Source organism: Corvus moneduloides, chromosome Z (assembly GCF_009650955.1).
Source record: "Corvus moneduloides isolate bCorMon1 chromosome Z, bCorMon1.pri, whole genome shotgun sequence".
In the NCBI taxonomy this organism is placed as follows: domain Eukaryota; kingdom Metazoa; phylum Chordata; class Aves; order Passeriformes; family Corvidae; genus Corvus; species Corvus moneduloides.
The window spans coordinates 13,349,714-13,370,258 of NC_045511.1; the positions used below are offsets into that span (position 1 = coordinate 13,349,714).

General features: G+C 42.1%; 1 protein-coding gene across 9 annotated transcripts in view; it reads right to left on the reverse strand.

Annotated features, from left to right (window-relative positions):
• The window catches only part of SPEF2 (sperm flagellar 2), an 82,589-nt gene that overhangs the window by 60,829 nt on the left and 1,215 nt on the right, over positions 1-20,545 (reverse strand). For 7 of the 9 annotated variants that reach the window (XM_032096702.1, XM_032096706.1, XM_032096704.1 and 4 more), the window contains exons 2-6: positions 19,824-19,926; positions 11,816-12,065; positions 6,171-6,311; positions 5,069-5,151; positions 4,005-4,221 (exon numbers count right to left, since the gene is read on the reverse strand). In XM_032096702.1, coding sequence (XP_031952593.1) covers positions 4,005-4,221; positions 5,069-5,151; positions 6,171-6,311; positions 11,816-12,065; positions 19,824-19,926 — 794 coding nt within the window. Of the gene's footprint in view, positions 1-4,004; positions 4,222-5,068; positions 5,152-6,170; positions 6,312-11,815; positions 12,066-19,823; positions 19,927-20,545 lie in introns of those variants that run through there. The other 2 variants (XM_032096703.1, XM_032096705.1) reach the window with 2 other exon arrangements.

Below are 20,545 nucleotides of genomic sequence, written 5' to 3' on the forward strand. Positions count from 1 at the left end.
AGGGCAAAACACATTATGTAACTTCACGTATAAATGGAAAATCCAACTTGATTGCATATGATATATACATTATGATGATAAATATAAAGAGGTCTAGATCTGTCCTACACAATGCAACCAGGACACCTGCAATAGAATTCTACTGCACAGGATGACTATTGTAATTGCAACACTAAGAGCAAGAACTTTCTAAATAATTTAGATATTTAATGCTGCTGTTGGGGTGAAGCCAATTTAAAACAAACAAACAAACAAATAAATCTCTTTCCATATTTTTTAAGTTCATTTCCCTTCACAATTGCTGGGAAGAAAGTACATTCCAATTAAATTCTGGTGACTTGAAAATATTAGGCTGATACAAAAATGTCTTAACATTTTTCTTATTTTAGCCAAAATGTGGGCTTTGAACTCCCCTTTCCTAGCACTGAATCTCATGACACTGCATGATAGTCCTAGTGACAAATGTGCACTCATCTTGGGCCTTAATCATAGAGTCCTTCACCTGGATGCTATATTATCTCTCTAGAAAGCTTTTCACTAAATGAGGATCTAATTTCAAATGTGTCTTGTTTTGTTCTTTATCCGTAGTATACTGTTTGTAAATAATTTTTCTATGGAGGGAATTATCATCATACATACAACTGAAATGGAAAACAATGCAATCACAACAATTTCATTCTAAGTGTCATTTGATATAGCTCATGTGATAAAATTTTCCAATAGTACTGCCTAATGAAGAGTTAATCTGTCCATTTCCTCTTACATTCATGAACTCAGGACAATAACAAGAGGTATGGTACCCTTTGCTGCCTCAGTTCCAGACACTGTTTCCTTATACTTGGTATTTCAATTAAGATTTCAAAGAAGAGCAGAAGTTACACAATTTACTTCTTATTGCAAGTAAAAATGCTTCATTTTTTTCATTAGTTGCTGATTACCCTCAGCCATGAATTACTGCAGCAGTAATAACCCTTCACCAGCAGAAAATGGATGTTAAAATCCTTATTCACAGAGAACTGAATGAGCCACCCTAAAAGTGGTGATTTGTCAAACCATCAACTGTGTGGTGCAAACAGTTGGTCCAGTGAGAAATTAAAACACCTTTTCTAGGTGAACTTGCTCTTCAAAAAGGAAATTGGAAGAGTCACTTCACATCAGCCAAAACAGATCTTCTCTTTTTAAAAGAATAGAGAACTTCGGTATTTTAAGTGATCAAATACTTTGGCATGCTCACTAGGCCTAAAAACAGCCAGAAGGAAATTTTTGAGGAACAAGAAATAGTGAGAAGGCAATTCAACCTACACACCAGATAAGGAAGGATTCAGAACACCAAACTCCAAACACATAGTTTCAAAAAGGATCCTCATTGGATGGTTGGATGGGGGAGTGAAGCATTAGTAGCTATTCTTTCATACAAAAAGGAATGCACAAAGCACTCAAGCCAAAGGCTGGTAAGTTTTGAAACTTCTGAACTTACAAAGACACAAAATAAAACTTGTAGTAAAAGGTTTTGACCTAACATTTTATGTAAACATCTTCACAGTAAACTTTGAAGTGCTTGAAGAAATCATAAATATGACAAATGGGACATCTTAGTAATACTTCAAAAAATTACTATTGAGAAAGCATAATAGACACCTTTTTTTTAGTTTACCTACTTAAGACAACAGTGGCATCCAGTGGCCAAACATTAACGTGTTTATATTTCATGTTGTTCATACATAGTTACTATATCACGTTCTTCTATTTTTCTGTTTCCTTGTTTGATTTACATACAAGTGAAAAAATCCTGTGCTGTTGTGTGGTCATAAATTTTATGACCAAAACTTAGAGCTTAGCATACATAAATCTACTTGATTGACAAGTAATAAGCTACTAACAATTAGTTTCTCCTCCCACTTTCAATTTCTTGATTTATTGCTGATAGTAGCTTACATCTGATAACTTTTTAACTCAGAGAGATAAAATCTGAACAGAGCATTGAAAATAACAAGTACAAATCACCAATAATGTGTTGAAATGGTGGAGATAAAGATTCAGAAGCCATACAACTGTCAAATACTTTCAACACCTGCCTATGAAAATCTGACTTCCATCATGCTGTGCTCCACCTACAGTACTGTCATGTAATTGTAAAGTATTGTCTCTCCCAAGCTCCAACTTGTAGTGTACCAAAAAAAGAGAGTTTGAACAAGATTCTTTTAATAAACGTTTGCAAGTATGGATACAAAACACAGCACTCTAAAGGGATGAAATTCCTTTGACTCTAAATGATCCCATGCTGTGTTCAAGGTTTATGCAGTATAGGTAAGAAACCAGACCCAAATGCATATAAACTGCTGCAATTTCAGTCAGCAAACCCTTTCCAGTTCAATATCTAATGGAAGAAAAAAGCGATTTTGAACTAATTTGTAAACTCATTCATTTTTAAAGAAAATACCTCAGTTTGCTTCCCACTTCTCTTAAGTCAACTAACATCTAATTTCTGAAATCCCATGAAGTTCCAACAAAACAGGTTTTCCTCTGCTAATTTAGAACCAAATTACCACTAGATAGATTCTCTGATATGGTCACATTACTGTTTCAGTCAAATGCTCATTTGTCTTTCCTTCTAGTCCCTGCAGTCTGTGATTTCAGTTGCTCCTACATCAAAGCTGATTTTTCTTCCTGGGAAGCTAGGAACACTACTGCTAGTTTTTACTTGATTTGGAGCTGCTCTGGAACTCAGCTGCTGTATCCACCAAGTGCTCTGCAGACTGGTAGCTGTGGCTTTTGGAACCACTGGTCCACACTGCTGGGGCTGCAAGAGCTGAGAGTGCCTAAAGAGCAAGTTCGGGGTCTGCAGTGATTTCAGGTAAGTGGGTTGCAAAACTTCTTCATGGCCTATGCATATCAACAAGAACATAATGTAAAATCTCTTTGAATGAAACCTCAGAGACAGGATATATGAGAAATGGACTTTTGGTCTTAGCCACTACAGGTGTTTTTCAAAAACAGAGGTCTGACATAGACACTGAGAAGCATCTAACTTCTAGATGTTTACCCCAACAAATTAAACTTTTTCTTAATATTTCCAAAAATCTCCAGACGCTACACATCTGAAACGCTATTATTATGCAATATTATTATTATTACTACTATAGTTAGTATTATTATTACTAGCAGTGGAAATAGGATCAGCTATGTAATGTTCGACACATATGATCTAAACTAAGGACTCACAGGGAAATACTAAAATAAAAAATAACCAAAAATCAAAAAAACCCGAGTAAGTTGTAAGGTTGTATTTTGATAGAACCATTCTAAAAAACAGAAGATCTGTGAAATCAGTAATCTAAAAGTTGCTCTTTAAAGGAAGAATCTATGAAGAGGAATCCTAAAATCCTTGTGCTTTATGGGACAGGATTAAAACAGAATAACCTGCAACATTCATTTTTGGACACAACGCAGACATTCTTCAGAGACATATCTTTTATTCAATAACACATCAGACATCAAAGCTCTGACCTGAAAATTAAATTTTGATTCTTCATATCACCCAGCACAACCATTTCAAAATTCATCAGTCCAGACCAAAACCTTCATATGACACATTTGTAAATACAGGTATTCAAACAAGGACTGCCATGTTTTCTGGTTTTAAATGTGTCTTCTTTAGAACCAGTATACATTTTGATACCATAGGACGTTCAACTTTTGAGGGGAGGGGCAGGGAAAAGAAGGCAGGTCTACAACGGATTTTTAATAATCTTTGTTCTGCTGCCTTAATTTCATCCTTTAAAGTTTATAAGTATGACATAAGGGCGGTGATGAAGAAAGTCAACCTTCCATATTTTTCAAGGGTTGACACAAAAGAGGTATTCAGACATAAGTGTATGTAAGTCCCTTTATCCCCTTCAAATTTTATTCAGCCTTCCAGAAGTACTCATTTTATATTTATAAGCACATTTTAGATTACTAATTAATTGCACATAGACTATGTACTTCAGCATACAATTTCCCACCTCCTGTGCTTCATGTGCTGCTAACTGATCCACAAGCATTTTTTGTCGTCTCTTTGCTCGTTGTTCTCTAGCAAATGTATCTTCCTCTACATGTTTTTGAATTTTCCTTATATATTCATCATCTGAATAAATACTTAACAGCTCAGTTCTCATCTCCGGTATAGTTTCTAGAGTTGTTTCTTGAAACTTCTGTGTTTGCAATAATTCTTGCATATCACTGATTGAAAAAAGAAAGATAGGAATTAATGTTCTTAAGCGTCTTTTCATAGAGATGCCTGTATACCTATGTGCAAGTCTAACAAATGTAGAACATCATTCTGTGGGCACTGCGGCTACTTCTTGATGCTCTTGTGCCCCACAGTGTCCACTAGGTCCAGAGAAAGGTTCCAGCACTGACTTGAGCCAACTAATCATTAGTTTCTTTGTCAATATGAAGCCAAATTCTGCAGAAACAGGAAGTCAGAATGGCTCACAAAATGCCAAAGAAAGATGGGTCACTCCTGAATATAGCAATACACTCTGAGTAGTTTTGCAGCTATTAATCACAGGTTTTACACCCAGATATATCCATAGCAGTATGTATGAGTGTCACATCTTCTGAGTAGGGATGCATATCACTAAGGGTGACAGAATGAAAATTACTTGCAACTATTCACAAATAAATCAACATGCAGATAAGTTTCAGGAGAAAAGTTACTTCTTTTCCCTTTGAAATACATTACTGTGTACGTACATTCACAAGCATTCCCATTTTGCTGCAAGGCTAGCTGACCCTACAGACCCTATGACTAAAATGAACAGAAAAAAAGATGCATTTTGAGCCTTGCTGCATACATGGCAAAAACTATTGAAGGAAGTTTGAGCCATCACTACTACAACCAAAGGTAAGTAAAAGACACTGCAACTGTGTTGGAGCTGAAATCATAGCTAGTGCAGTACTCATTCAAAGGATAATCACAGTTTAAACTAAATGAGATATTACTCTTTTTTCAAGTAGCTGTGTACATAGCAGACACCTGAGGTAGGATCCTGCCTATTCTTAACAATTTAATATTCAAATTTACCTGTCAGTCACCTGGCCGTGTACTGCAGAGGCACTTCCTGCCACTTGAGACTTCTCAAATTGTTCTATCTCCCTGTATACATTCTGAAGAAGTAACACAAAATTTTATGTTTCCTTTCTCTTCACAAAGCAACATTAAGAAGGTTCAACAGAGCAAGTACTAGGGAATTACTTTTATGTCAGGTTAGTACAACAGAAATGCTTACACTGAAAATATTGTAAGCATCAGCCAACCAAGAATAAAGACAAGATGATTTCTTACACTTTTCACTTCCTTTCCCTCTTCCCTCTTCCTAGCTACACCTACTTCCACCAGCCAGAAAATCCTAGAATTTTGCAGCAGTTCATTCTGCAGGATAATTCTGATTTTGCATAGGGCTCTAGCAGAGTATATAATTCTCATCATGTGGGGATTTGAAACAAAATATTCTGAACTATGATCTGCTTTACATTTAGTAGCTTGAATGTATCCCTGATAGTTTTTCAAGCAACTATGCTCCTATAGGTTACTATACATTTAAATGCATCTGTTACTGTTGCCCCGTTGCAAAAACTGGTAATAGTTGCACCCCTAAGGACAATACAATCCATGAACTTGAATTACAATCCAAGAATTTTTTGGTACCAGATAATGCAGATTTTTTTTTTAATTGCTGCATGTCTTGATTTGATTTAAGATTACTGTCAATTTTAGTTGTTACTAACATTTAATAAGCAGACAGTTTCATAGTGTGTTACAGAACAATTCAAACATTACGGTGCAAAATGTCATCATGCACAAATCAGAAAGGAACATTAATGTTTTTATTTAATTTATTCTTTTTAGTAGACTTGTATCTACTTTCAGCAACCAAATTGCTACCTATGGTATTTATTCAGTATGAAATTTCTCTTAACATCAAAGTGATTCTTATTAAAAACCAACTGCAAAATCATAATCATGCAAATATTCAGCCCAATTTTCACTGGTTGAACTGATATCAGTTTGCCAGTCAGCAGCTTTTGGATGGTGCAAGTACAACATTTGTAACTATAAATGTTCCCAGAAATTATGGGATTTGCGTTAATGTAATTAGCATTAAACCAACAGAGATGGTAATTACCTCTGCTTCCCTCTTCTTCTTTAAGAATCTTTTGGCTTCAACAGATTTTATGGTGGGTCTTGATGGTTGTTTTTGAATCTGTGTAACAGCTGCTTGAATCCTGGCCATTATTTCATTTTGTCTCCTTCTTCCTATGTAATGCTGGTATGAAGCAAATATAATTAAGCCGAAAATTATCTTCCAAGAAGAAACTAGAAGAGATTATCAGGCTCCAGATTTGAGCAGATGTCGGAGACTGAAACCTTATAGTTTATGACTTAAACATCCTCATGAAGGACCTTTGCTTATTATAGCAAAACTGTACAACAAAAGCTGCAGAGAAGACCACCACGCCCTGAATGGAGCCCTGACTGAGGTCCTGAACTGCTTGCTGATGAGCATAGATAAAGTAACAACTCAGGGCTGGGGGAGAGGAATACATTCACAGAGCACAAGCTTAACACCTTCAGAGTGGAGACCGGAATGGAGACCGCAGCCCAAGGGCTATCAGCTGCCAGGCTTTGCACAGACCCTCACACCAAAGGGTGGGGGGAAAGAGGCTTTGGGTGTTGGAGAAGTCTCTGGTTCAAGGCAGTGAACACCCATCCTCCGCTGTACAGAGGAGCACAGCTGCAGGACCCCTTCACCCTGGGGAAAAAGCCTCACCCATGTGAAGGACAGCAGCGGAGGTGTCATGGCCCATCAAAGGCCCCCCAAAGGGGTCCCCAGACCCTGCACCAGAGCACCAGAGATGATGCAACAGATCCACTGTGTAGCAAGGGACTGTGTCAAACTGGCCCCCTGCAAGGGAGGCACATGGGTGTTCCCACATGGCCCAAAGGTGTATTAATCCACTGGATTTGATACATTTGGTGTGGCATGATGGCGCAGAAGTGGTGGGGGACCCTCACCACCAGAAGATCCGATGGAGGGGAGCAATGAGACGTTGCTGGGGCTCTCGAATGGGTGATATGCTTCCTTATTTAACCTCTGTCACACCATCCCCACGCACAACTCTTTTTCTATTTCTTTCTTTCTTTCTTTTATTTTTCTTTCTCTTTGCCTATTTTACCATGAAATAAAACATCAATTTTTTGGCACCAACATCTAATCTCATTTGGTTTTAATCACATTTTTGGGTATATTTTGAACCTCTCTGGGTCTGATCCATTTTATTTACAGAGGCTTAGTTTCCTCTGGTTTTCTGTGTTAAACTAGTTCATAACATCAGATAAACAGTGTTTAATAGGCTTTAAAGGGCTTTCATTGAATTCTAGTTCTAGTACAGTACCTGTTTCAGGTCTGATTACAGCACAGAAAATGAGAATACCAGTTTCCTGGCACAGAAACTGAGAATACCATTAGGTAACACATTAGGTAAAACTAGCTCAAATGATCGAGAAGTAACAAATATATAGATTACACTCATTTAAAGTGCACCAGATACACATGCAGGTAAAGGTGGAACAAAGAAGAAAAATACTTTTACACAAAGAAGTCAAAGATATTTAAAAACATATAATACATCCAAAGAGATATTCAAAATTTCTCTTTCAAAATGTTATTTTGAATATTTAGTATATTGCTTGCATTTTGTTTTCTAGACACATCTAGTCCCTTCTAGATGAAGGGATTTTTTTTCATTCTTGCTCATGCAGTGGCAATAGAACAGCTAAATAACCACAGCAAGACTCTCTTCCTTCATTAGCCATATAAAATACACATCAAATTAGTCAACTACTTTGTCAATGTGGTTCAACACCCCCTGAATACCAGGCCATTTCCTCTATATAAACTATGAACTCTGCTTTGGATGAGTGTTTCCATGTCTAAAGAAATTTCTTCCTCCTTTTTTACCTCATCGGAATAGCTACACAGAAGTACAAGATGTTCTGAGGCCATACCCACTATAGGTGCCCTTCTGTCATTTTCCTGCTTTTGTACAGCGCTTCATCTTTTCTTCACAAAAGAAGAATGACACAGACCTCTTTTACAAGGACATCTCAAACCCATACAAGGTGTGAAACGTGCACTTTGTCTTCAAATCTATAAATATTTTCCATGCTTAACAATATGCAAATACTCTCAACATCAAGGGATGCTTAAATACATTTTTAAGGTCTCATAAGAGTACATTGGCTTTATTTCCATGCACACCACTTTTCTTTGTTCTTAGATAAATGTGAGTGTGTAGCACAGAATCAAGAAGCCTTCACACTGGCTTTAACTAACTCATTAAGCACATAACCTTCAGGAAATACTTCTTCAGAAGTCTATAAAAATAAGTAGTCACTTTTAAGTATCTTGGGCTCTTTGCTCTTCTTGGAAGTTCTGAGCTCTCAGCTGCTCTGCAACATGCACATGAGCTCTCTTATCTGTTATCATCTTGGATTTTGGTTCAGAAGGCTCTGAAATCTGCTGTAGTTGCAAGTCATTCTGATGTAGTACTACAGTTTTCAAATGCTAAAGCTAAACATCAAGCAATGAAGAGTCAGAAATAGTAATAAACATATTAAAATATGATCATTTTGAGACCACTGCTTCAAACTGTGTTTTTCTGTGTTAATCTACACAGAAAAACCTCTAAACATGTTCAAACTGAAAATCAGAACTAAGTCCATTAAAAAGAACTCAGAGATTTGAGCTTGAATGATGCCAAGCTTTGTTTAGTTGAGAGAAAAGGACACCTCATTGCTCTGTACAGCTTCCTCTGGAGGTGAAGTGCAGAGGAAGTGCTGTGCTCTTGTCCCTGGTATCCAGTGAGAGGACATGTGGGAACAGAATCACAGGATGGTTTGGTTTGGAAGGGACTTTAAAGATCACCTAGTTCCAAGCCTCCTGCTCCGGGCAGGGACAGCTTCAACTAGACCAGGTTACTTAAAGTCCCATCCAGCCTGGACTTTAACACTTCCAGGGATGGGGCATCCACAACTTTTCTGGGCAACCTGTGCCAGTGCCTCACCACTCTCACAGTAAAGAATTTTTCCTAATATCTAGTCTAAACTACTTTCTTCCAGTATGAAGGCATTCCCCCTTTCCCTGTTGCTCCATGCCCTTGTAGAAAGTCTCTCTGCATCTTTCTTGTAGGCTCCCTTCAGTTCCTGGATGGCTGCAATTAGGTCACTCTGAAGCCTTCCCTTCTCCAGGCTGAACAATCCCATTTTTCTAAGTTTGGCTCCTCATAGCAGAGGTGCTCTATCACTCTAATAATTTTGATGGCCTCCTCTGGACTCACCCCAGCAGGTCCCTGTCCTTCCTGTGCTGGGACCCCAGAGCTGGATGCAGTGCTCCAGGTGGGTCTCAGCAGAGCGGAGCAGAGGGGCACAATCCCCTCCCTCCCCTGCTGCCCACGGGGCTCTGGATGCAGCCCAGGACATGTTTGGCTCTCTGGGCTGTGAGTGCCATGGCCGGGGCATGTCCAGCCTCTCACCCACAGCACCCCCAAGTCCTTCTGGGCAGGGCTGCTCTGGGTCTGTTCATGCCCAGCCTGTGCTGATACTGGGGGTTGTCCCAACCCAGGTGCAGCACCAGAACTTGGTCTTGTTAAATCTCATCATGTTCCCATGGGCCCACTTCTTGAGCCTGTCCCCCAGTCTCCATCCTGCTGTTTATCCACTCAAGCGGTGTGGATTGAGAAGTGAAGACTGAGGCAAAAAAGTTCTCCTCCTCTGTTGTTACCAGTTTTCCAGCATTGTTTATTGACCTTCCTTTTCTGCTTAACATACCTGTAGAAGCTCTTCCTGTTATTTTTTGTGTCCCTTGCCAGGTTCATTTCCAGCTTTGCCTTGGCTTTCATCACTCCATCCCTACACAACCATACTTCATCTCTATACCCTTACCAGCTCACCTTCCCCAGCTTCAGCTGCCTGTGTGTTTGCTTTCCCAGCAGTTCCCTAACTCAGCCATGCCAGTCTCTTGTCTTCCTTGCCTCATTTCTTGCTCCTGGGGATTGCTACCTTTTGCTCACTATGGAAGAATTCCTTGAAGATCTGCCACCTCTGTTCTCCTCCCTTGTCCCTGAGGGCAGCCTCCCAGGTGATTTATCTTCCCAAAGAGCTGGAAGTCTGCTTTCCTGAAGTTCAGGGGCCTACCTTTACTCCTTACCTGATCCCTCAGGACTAAAACTCCATCAATGCATGGTCACTGCAGCCCAGGCTGCCTCCAGTCTTGATGTCTCCAGTTATCTTGTTTGCATTAACAGATCCAGTATCACATCCCCTCGGTCTATTACCTGGCTCAATCCTCCATGCATTCCAGGAGTCTCCTGGATTGCCTACAGCTCCCTGTGCTACTTTCCCAGCAGATGCTGGGGAGGATGAAGTCCCCCAGCAGGACAAGAGCCTGTGAGCACGACGCCTCCTGTAGCTGGAGCAACACTTTGTCAATAGGCTCCCCTTAGTCAGGCAGACTGCAGTAAATACACAGGGTTCCCTTTTTTGTTTTGGTCTCTGATTCTTATCCACAGGCTTTCAACCTTCTCAGGTCAATCCCTGAGACAACTCTTCACCCTGAATCAACCTCTTGATTTAGAGGGCAACCCCTCAGCCTCTCATTCCCCTCCTGTCCTTTCTGAACAGCCTGTAGCCATCCATCAGTCACAGCATTTGTCCCAGGCTGCACCAGGGGAGGTAAGGAAGCAATTCTTTACTGAAAGTCTCCAGCTTTGTAGATATTCAAACCCCACTGAACAAGGTCCTGAGGAACCTGCTCTAGCTGGCTTCGCTTGGAGCAGGGGGGTTAAAATAAGTGAGTTCCAGAGGCCCTTTCCAACCTCAACCATTCCATGACTCAAATGCCATTCTGAACTTGTCTAAAGACAGGACCTCCTCTCAGTTGCTCAATTTCTTTAAGCTGTCTCTCTACAGGTGAAGAGATATTTCAACTTTCCAGTACTATCTTTGTACTTGTTGGTAAACTTTCTGCTTGTAGACTGTTTTTCAGAAATAGAGCCAGAAAAAAAAAAAAGTGAAATTTCTCCCAGCTGAATATAATCAGTGATATATATCTTCTTAAAAACTCCTCATCCTGATAACAAATAATGGTCTGGACATACTGAATATTACCACTGAAAACAAGAAGGAAGTCTTTAACAGAACCTACCACATCAACACTGACTTCCTCTTAGACATTCTCTTTTCCCTTTATTTTTCTCTCTTTGTATTTCTCAGCATGTGGTTATTGCAGAATGGAGTGCAGTATAAATATATGGAGAGACATGCAACAGAATGAACCAAACCACTGTGGCACAGAGTTCAACATAGTTATAAATAGGTTTCCTGGAGGGGAAATTAGTCTGAGTTGATATCTAGACCGCAATGCAGTCTACAACCTGTACTCATCAAAAGAGTAAAAAGGCAGCTGCTGAACAACTACTAGCCTTTGTTGTTATAATATATTAAGTCTGGAGAAAGCTTGAAACTAGAGCAGGTAACACAGAATGAACCAAAACAAAGAAACACAGAACACAGAAGATCAATATCCTATTGGGCTCCTGATAAGCTGTGCAAATACACCGTATAACAAAGGACTGCTTCTTTTCCTTATAAGTACTGGGTTTTGAATAGGATATTTACAAAGTAGAGAGGGAAAGCACACAACATGCTTGAAAGGTACATGTAAATATGCTACCTTTTTTGTATTTATTCGAAAGGGGCATAGTTAGTTACCTCTCGATTTCCACTTTCAGTAGACTTAAGCTTTACAGTTGCTGCAGGTCTCATTGCTTCCATGGCTACTCCAGTGAACTTTGCCTTCCTCTTTTTTTCTAAAGCAATATACAATTCATATAAAAGATTTGTTGCAGCCCCATGCTGTCCTGTCATGATGTCTTGGGCCATATTCGCATTAAACTGCACACCAAGGAGGTGAAGTGTGGGCTCCAGGCGAGAAAAATTGTTAATTTTTGCATCTGCAACTCTATATAATTAAAAACAACAACAAAAAAAAACAGAACATAAACTTATTTTCAAATTCAACTTGCTGCATTAAGCATGGTCATGACATTTATCTCATACCAAGATAGGAGAAGAAAAAAACCAACCCACAGAGGACTTCCTTAAATAATGTGATACATACTTTGGCTTAAATTTTATGCTGCTGTACAGGTAACTGCATTGATTACTAGGCAAAACTTTTTGAAAAGACAAAGACCACATTGGATTATATAAATCCTGGTACATGTGCACACAAAGTGCATCTAACAGCAAAAGCTAATCTGGATTGCAGCTAATGGTATACCATCCACCAAACACACAAGGAGTTTGAATGAAGTTTCTGTATTAGCTGTACCAGTCACTTGAGCTCTCACCAGTTAAAACATAAGGAAGTACAAAAAAAGTCAGTATTATCTATTAACCCTTACAACACTTCAACATATTTTTTCTCCAATAAAAAGAAATGGACACACAGGTTAAAGCAGTGTTGAAAACAAAGTCTATGTTCTAAATGAACAATTTACATTTGAAACTAAAATAGTGGCTTGCAGGCTAATATTTCTCTTGATAAGTACATTCTCATGAAGAAACACTCGGGATCAACAGATACACAGGGCAAAACCAAAGAACAATAAATTATCAGTTTATAACAATTAACACATCAAATTTCATCAAACAAATCCATAACTTCAGTCTGAGTCAGAAGATCATGCTTTCTACTGCTCTACTGCTCTACTGCTTAGCAACAGTTCCCTCACATGGACCAACAAGCTTTTGAGGTCAGCCAAGATCCAGCATAATTCTACAGAAATGCCTAATTTTAGCTGAAGACCTTCTGCTATGTAGTGGTTTGGTCCAAAATACTCATTACTGTTTATCTGCTGTGAGATAAGAATTAGGAGAAATGCAAAGCAGGCACCAAACTTGAAAGAATATAAAGAAGTTTATTGACAGACCTAAAAGAGGAAAGAAAAAAATTATACCACCTTCAGAACTCTCCTCCTCCCCCCACCCTCCTCCCTTCTCCCACTGACAATGTGAAAAGACAACCCTTAAGATGTTCAGTCTGTTTACCACTTCCATAATAACCTTGTTCAGTCCATTTAGAAAGAGAAGTCTCTTCTTGCTCATTCTATGAAAACATTATCACAACCAGACAGCCGCCCACTTCCAAATATTGTTCAGTCCATTCAGGAAGAGGAGTCTCTCTGCTCACGTGTGAGTCCTTTCCCCCGACTTGCAGCTTTTCCCGCAACTGCTTTCAAGGGTCCACTCTTGAAGTTTTTTGGGGTACAATTTTAAGGTTGAGCCGTTCAGAAACAAAAACAGAGGCCCTTCTCCTTCCCTGGGAGCAAAGGGTCTTCATCATCTTCATCTTTAGGACTATCTCTGGGAGCATCTCTAGGAACTGAGGTTTTCTCCTTTCCCGTTTGGAGCAAAAGTCCTCATCTGGTTCATCTCTCCCTGTCCAAACTTCTCATGAAATTACAGCTGCGTCAGCATCTGCCTATCTCAGCGCAGGTGCTTTTGCTCACGAGTTGAACACTCCACCCCCCATATCTTCATGAAATTACAACGGGTACTCTGATATATCATAGCTTCACAACAGAATTTCAGCTTTAAGCATCTCCTCTCTCTTCCCTCAGGTTTTCAGCTCTTCACAGCAGTAAAAGGGTTACTCTCACCTCGGCCTTGCAGCTTTGCAGCTGGAATGTTGAATCTTTCTTATCGCAGTGGAGAGGGGGAGAGCCAAGCCGCTCCGGCTGCCCACGGCAAGGCAGTGGGGGGGGTTCCACGGGTGGAACAGGTCCATCGACTCCAGGATGGCCGTAGCCCGGCCCGGCCTGGCCCAAGCAGGGCCTGGCCGGGCCCGCTGGCCCCCACACGGGCCCCGCAGCCACCTGTCCCAGCGCCGGAAACGAGAGAGAGCTTGGGGGGGAGTTTGCCTATTCTTAAATGTGGATAACAGAGGTGATCACAACTTTAAGTAGCTTAGAGAATTGTCCATATTCAAACTGGCCAGCTGATAGGTTCTATCAGTTCCCAGAGGAAACTGTAAGCACCCCTTAGCAAGGACGTCCCTTCCGGGACTATGCTTGCTAACCTATGACATGCTAACACAGTATTTATCTTATTTCTACATGAAACTGCCCAGGAGCTCATGATTGTCACTGTAATTATTTCCTACGCACCTATACTGAACTGAAGCTTACAATTATGGAGCATTTCTCTGCTATTGATTCAAGGTTAAGATGAGCCCTCTCACCAGAAGTCATCTGACATGCATTGAGAAGCTCTTTTCATTCTGTGAGGCTGACTGGCTTGTACATCTCCACTTCTCCTTTCTTGTACTCCTTGAAGAGAACAGCAGCAGTTGCAGTCTTCTGGTCCATGGGACTCCTCCCCTCACCACAACCTTTCAAAGATTATTGAGTGGCCCAGCAATGGTATTGGCCAGGTCACACAGCCCGGGTGAATATGTGCCATCAGGTTCCACGGATTTGCACATTTCCAGTTTATTTAAATGTTCCTTAAACGGTTCCTGCTCCATGGGTAAATCTTTCTTGCTGCAGACTTTCCTGTACGTCTCACGGCCTTGGGATACCTCAGTCTTTTGCATGTCCCAGCAGGCCCACATTTTCCCCAGCCTTCCTTTTGCTGTGGAGATACCTGTAAAAGCCCTTCTTGTTGCCCTTCTGCCTAGACACAAGACAAGACCTTTTCTTCATGAGGGCAATCATGTATATTGAAATAAACTGCCTGGACAGGTAGTGAGTGTAGTCTCCATCCTTGGAGGTTTTCCAGACCACACAAGGTAAAGTTCCAGATCACACAGGTGCAGACTTCCCTGTTAGCTTTTCAGGCACTTGGGATTTCAGAGTGTGAGTTTTATTTATGATAGGCATTAAGTATCTCAGCCTCAGCATGGCAGATATTCATCTGGGAATCTGAGAGGGAGGCTGATGAATGGAGCCATACTCTGCCATCTTTTTGATGCAGGAAGACAACTAAGAATGGCCACCACTGAGGCAGGTCTTGGATCTTCTCTGCTCTCTCACTTAGAGGGCAGCTCCTCTTTGTCCTCACCTTCCCAGCCTGTTGCAGTGGGGATCCTGCAACACGCATATATCAAACCAGGAGTCCCGTGGAAAGGAAATATATATGGACAGACAGATTCTTGATAGCTGTTTCAGAGATGTTTATTTCTCCAGCCGCATGGCCGGGGCTCTGCTGAGGAACTGTTCCAGTCACCGGACCAAGGGTCCTTCTGCCCGCGCAGGGAACACAAACCAACCAATGGGAACGAGGCTGAGCAGGGGCAGGGAAACCCCGTGTCTGTGCCCCCAGGGCCCCTCTCCCAGGGCTACACGGCAGGGGAGGGACCCCAACACCTCACCCGTTTTATTTTAATAAAAGGAGAATGAAAACAACCGGATAAACATAACAAGAACAGTTTTAAGACAAAACAAGCCACCCTCCTGAGTCTTTAAATGTCCAATCAGATTCTGTGGAACATCTTAGGGCTGACAGAAGGGAGACAGGACTCTCTGAGCATGCTTTGTGGGGAAACTGAGGCAGGAGAGGGGTTAACTTCTTCCCTCCCCCTTTTCATCCCCCACTCGGCATTGGAAAGGGATTTTTGGGGAAACAATTGGCAAAAGCATGGTTTTGTGAGGGAAACCATGGGTGAAAAAACGGATTGGGAATACACTGGGGGTAATAGGACATAGGGTAAAAGGGAAAGGTGGGATTAGGAAAGGGAGACTGTAGGGGGGGCTTACAATGGAGATATTGTCTAACATGACTACGATTTTTTGCATATATACTGCCTTTTACAGGAACACCATCAGGCCCAGTGACCTGCGATGCTTGTAACCCTTTTCTCCCTAGTACAATATTAAATTCCACCACCTCTCCATCTCCCAAGCTTGGGATGCATTTTTCAGGGTTATTCTTTTTAATAGCAGTTCTATGCATGAATATGTCTTGCTGGTTGTCACACCTTGTTATAAAACCATAATTTTGCTTAACGTTATACCATTTTACTATCCCTAAGGTCATAGTTACTATGATCTTTTCCTTTTTCCGAGTGGCTGCTGTTTTCTGTCTCGCTGCGTCTTTGCTCTCTCCTTCGGTCGCTCCCGTGTTGGAATTGTCGGGGCTGCTGGTGCCTGCGCGCTCTTCCCGGGGTCGCGTTCGGGGCTGCGCGGGCCGGGCCGGGCCGCGCCGCTCAGTTCTCCGTGCGTCGCCTCCTCTGGTCGCAGCTTCGCTGCCGCTGCCAGGCGCTGCACCCACGTCTCGGCCGGGCCCCCGAGCGATGACTCCCCCGTGCCCTGCTCCAGCGCGTGTCTCAGCTGGGCGCAGCTCCGTTCCACCGGCACCGCCGCCAGCCGCCGCCCGCGCACCGCCCCTCTCGGCCGGGCGCTCCCGGGGCTCGCTCCACCACGCGCTGCGCGCGGCCGTGCGGGTCCTGCCGGGTCCCGCCGCTCCCGCCGCGCCTTGCTCCGCCGCCGACACTGCGGCTCACGTGGCTCCGCCCGCACGCGGGAACTGCCTCGCTGCCGCTCGCAGAGCGCTCGGTGCACGTGGCCTGGGCCGCACGGTCCCTGCGCCAGGCTTCCCTTCGCCAGGACACAGCTGACATTGCTCAACAGTCTCCGTAATTAAATAATATTCACGAAAATATTCTTCCATCGGCATATATTTTGACTCCAGTATTAACTGTGTCCAAACGGTTTTCCAAAAGCCCTTGGTAAGAATTAAATCTCAAGAAACATAGAAAAAGTTCTTAAACAACCATGCCAGGAAGTGTTTCAGTTCTTTCTGAGCTTGAATCAAGCTAAAATTTACAAATCGTTGTTCAAGAATCATTTTAAGTTTAAGATAAATGTCCATATGCGGCTCTGAGAGCCAAGAGTCTTCCCACCGTTCCTCCATAGTTTAGATATGGAATAGCAAAGCAAAACCATGAAGAGGAATCCAAAGTTTCCAGGGTTTACTCACACAAATCAGTCGCTTAGGGATCGGGGATCGTTCTGCCCGCATTATCCACCATTATGTTGCAGTGGGGATCCTGCAACACGCATATACCAAACCAGGAGTCCCGTGGAAAGGAAATATATATGGACAGACAGATTCTTGGTAGATGTTTCAGAGATGTTTATTTCTCCAGCCGCATGGCCGGAGCTCTGCCCAGGAGCTGTTCCAGTCACCGGACCAAGGGTCCTTCTGCCCGCGCAGGGAACACAAACCAACCAATGGGAACGAGGCTGAGCAGGGACAGGGAAACCCCGTGTCTGTGCCCTCAGGGCCCCTCTCCCAGGGCTACATGGCAGGGGAGGGACCCCAACACCAGCCTGTCCCTCCTAAGGAGCCTAGACCAAGCACGGCAGTGCACCAGTCCTGGGACCTATCCCACTGCCTCTCTGTGATCACAATGATTACCCAGCAACTGCTTAGAGGCCTCTAATTTCTTCTGTTTGATCCCCATGCTGCATGCATTAGTATATAGGCACTTCAGAGAGGCAGCCAGTTGTGTGATTTAAAAAAACTTTAGAATAATTCAGAGATGTGAATGCTTCTCCCATAATCCCGTCTTCTCAGCACTTCCTTAATTGCATGCATACATTTGGGGTGGGCAGCCTTCTGCACTGTTTTGATGCTCTTATTCACACCACCTTCCTCTTGCTTGCCAGTCTAGGCCACCACTTCCTCTTGTTTGAAACTGATTCTCTCCATCACCTTCATTCCTAGTTTAAAGCTATCTTCACCAGGTTTGCCAGGCTGTTAGCAATGATTTCCTTGTCCAGCTTGGTCAGGTGTATCCCACCTCTTCCTAGAAGTCTTCCCTCTCAAAAGAGGATCCTATGACTATGAAAAGCAAATCCCTGCAGTGGACAGCAGCTGCACAACCACTTGTTGACCTGTAGGACCTATCCACTCCTCATCAAGCCCATCCACCAGCACAAGCAAGGAAAACAAATACTTCAGCCCTCATACTTTTGGTTCCAGGTCTCTGGCAGTATCTTTGGTGCCCACAGAGAAGAAAAGCAGGGATATCAGTGCAAGGGCTGGACAAGTCTCTGTAGACCTGGACTGAACCCCCAGCATGCAGCAAACCTCCCTGGCTAGCATGTGAGGTCAGCAGATGGCACTTCCATCTTGTGCAGGAGAAAGTCTCCCACTGCTATCCCCTACCTGTTCCTCATGGTGCTCCGGTGTGGTTTAAACTTCACCTGCTCAGATGTTTTGTTACACAGTGCCACCAGCACTCATCTGCTACCACCGCAATGAACCTGTTCTGCAGCAGTGTTCAGCAGGTGGAGAGGACACCGACCTTTCCCTCACAGAAGTCACGAGCTGTGTTTTCCTAACACAATTCTGCCTGCCTCTCCCTCAGTGCAGCTGCGGGTCCAGGTTCATGTATCTGCAGTGCCTCAGAGAAGATCTAGTGTACGGACCTCATTCTGCAGCAGCTTGACTTGATAACACAGCTCCTCCATGAGCACATGCCTCTGCAGGCAAAGCCACCATGTCACCCTGATGAAAGCACTCCCATCAGTCTGAGACTGGGAGAATTGACTCCTTTCACCAGAGGTAAATTTGAGTTGAGGCCTCTGACACTGAGTAGTTGCTCCAGTGGGTCTGGCTATCATGCCCTGTCATGCATCACCGTCTCTGCTTAGCACACATACACTGTCTCAGCAGTGTTTCTAATCATTTCTTGCACCTACTGAAGTGCATCTTCACTAAATGCACCTCTCTAATCAGCAGGGGACAAGATCTCAAAGCACCCTTTTACTAGGAACAATTGGGAGAACTTTTAGAAGCTGCTAGAGCTTGCTAGAAGAAATAAAAGCCTCCTGAAGCTATTTTTCCCAGCAACAGCCGGCACTCTGAGAGTTACAAGGGGTTCTCCAATGATCCCAGAAATTTCTGAGAGATCTAGAAGTCCTGCAAGCAGAGTTCAAAAACTGCTGTGCAAAACTGCTTTTTGTTGGCTGCCTTTATTAGCTGTGCTCAACCTGCTCTCCTACAATTTGGTGGGACTTGGGATAGAAAAGGGTATGAATACACGACAAGTTCAAAGAACATAAAAGCAGAGGTTCAGAAGAAACAGGAAAATTTTGTACAGCCTGGAACTCTTGATGTACGTGTGTACCATGGTCTGACAAAACACAGCATAAGCCAGCCTCAGGAATTGCATCATCAATGTACCAAAGCTCAAGATGTCTCAGCTTCCCATTTTACACTTCTTCTTGATTATAGATATTACACCAGATTACTTCTAAACATAAATTCTTACATGATCTTCTGCCAGAGCTCCACTCAGAGCCTCATGTTTCTCCAATATTTTCATTTTAGTGAAGGTGCAATGGTCACCACCAAAACACAGCTCTGTATTCCTGGCTCTACACAGCTCATAGGCAGAGTGCCACTATTCCCAATCTTAGAGACATACTTGAAAGGCTTTTTGAACCTTTGGTCTAACCTGGTACTTTTGTAGTTACAATCAAAATGCATAATTATCTTGAAGAAGTATGATCAATTTCTCTGGAAATACTAAATCAATTCATGCATCAGACACATTCAGCTTTTGATTACTTAATGTTTTAAATCTCAGTAAGTTCTACATGTTTTTTCCACTTTGCATTAGCAAATCCTAGCTGATTTGTATTTTGTCTACTTTATGTAAGAGACCTGTTACTTTATATACTTTATATAGTACATATGTACTAACCTGCTCTTTGAAAATTGTTTAAAGTCATCCTGAAGACCGTATTTGTGAAGGAGTTCTCCTAGAAGGTAGCCAGTAGAAAATGCTTCTGGAAATGATCCTGGAACTAAATTTGGGGTTTTCTTGTTTGTTATGTTTTGGGGTTTTTTTTAATCAGATAATTAAAAGAATACAAATGTTAATCTTAAGAAAACTTATTATTTGTTTATAACAAAACTAAATCCAAACTTTATTAAATAATTCAGAGGAATTTTAGGAGATTGATCTAGCAGTAATAGTTTTCAACTCACAAATAAATATACTTTCTGTGTAGCCATTTTGCAACATCAGCTTTAGATAGTAATTTCTAATTTGCAGTGGTAAAATGCAAGCATTGTCAAAATTGTCACTGAGATTGTGAAAATATCTATAAACTATAATTACTAAATTTTCCATACAAAATGTAAAGGAAAAAAAAAGCTAGCTCTAATGTGCTCCTCTTCAAACAATCACAAAACCATAGAATAAGCTGAGTTGGAAGGGACCCATCAGAATCATCGAGTCCAACTCCTGGCCCTGCACAGCGCACCCCAAGAATCACACCCTGTGCCTGAGAGCATTGTCCGAATGCTTCTTGAGCTCTGTCGGGCTGTGACACTTCCCCAGGGACCCTGTTCCAGTGCCCAACCACTCTCTGGGTGAAGAATCTTCTGATATCCAACCCAAGCCGCCCCTGACACAACTTC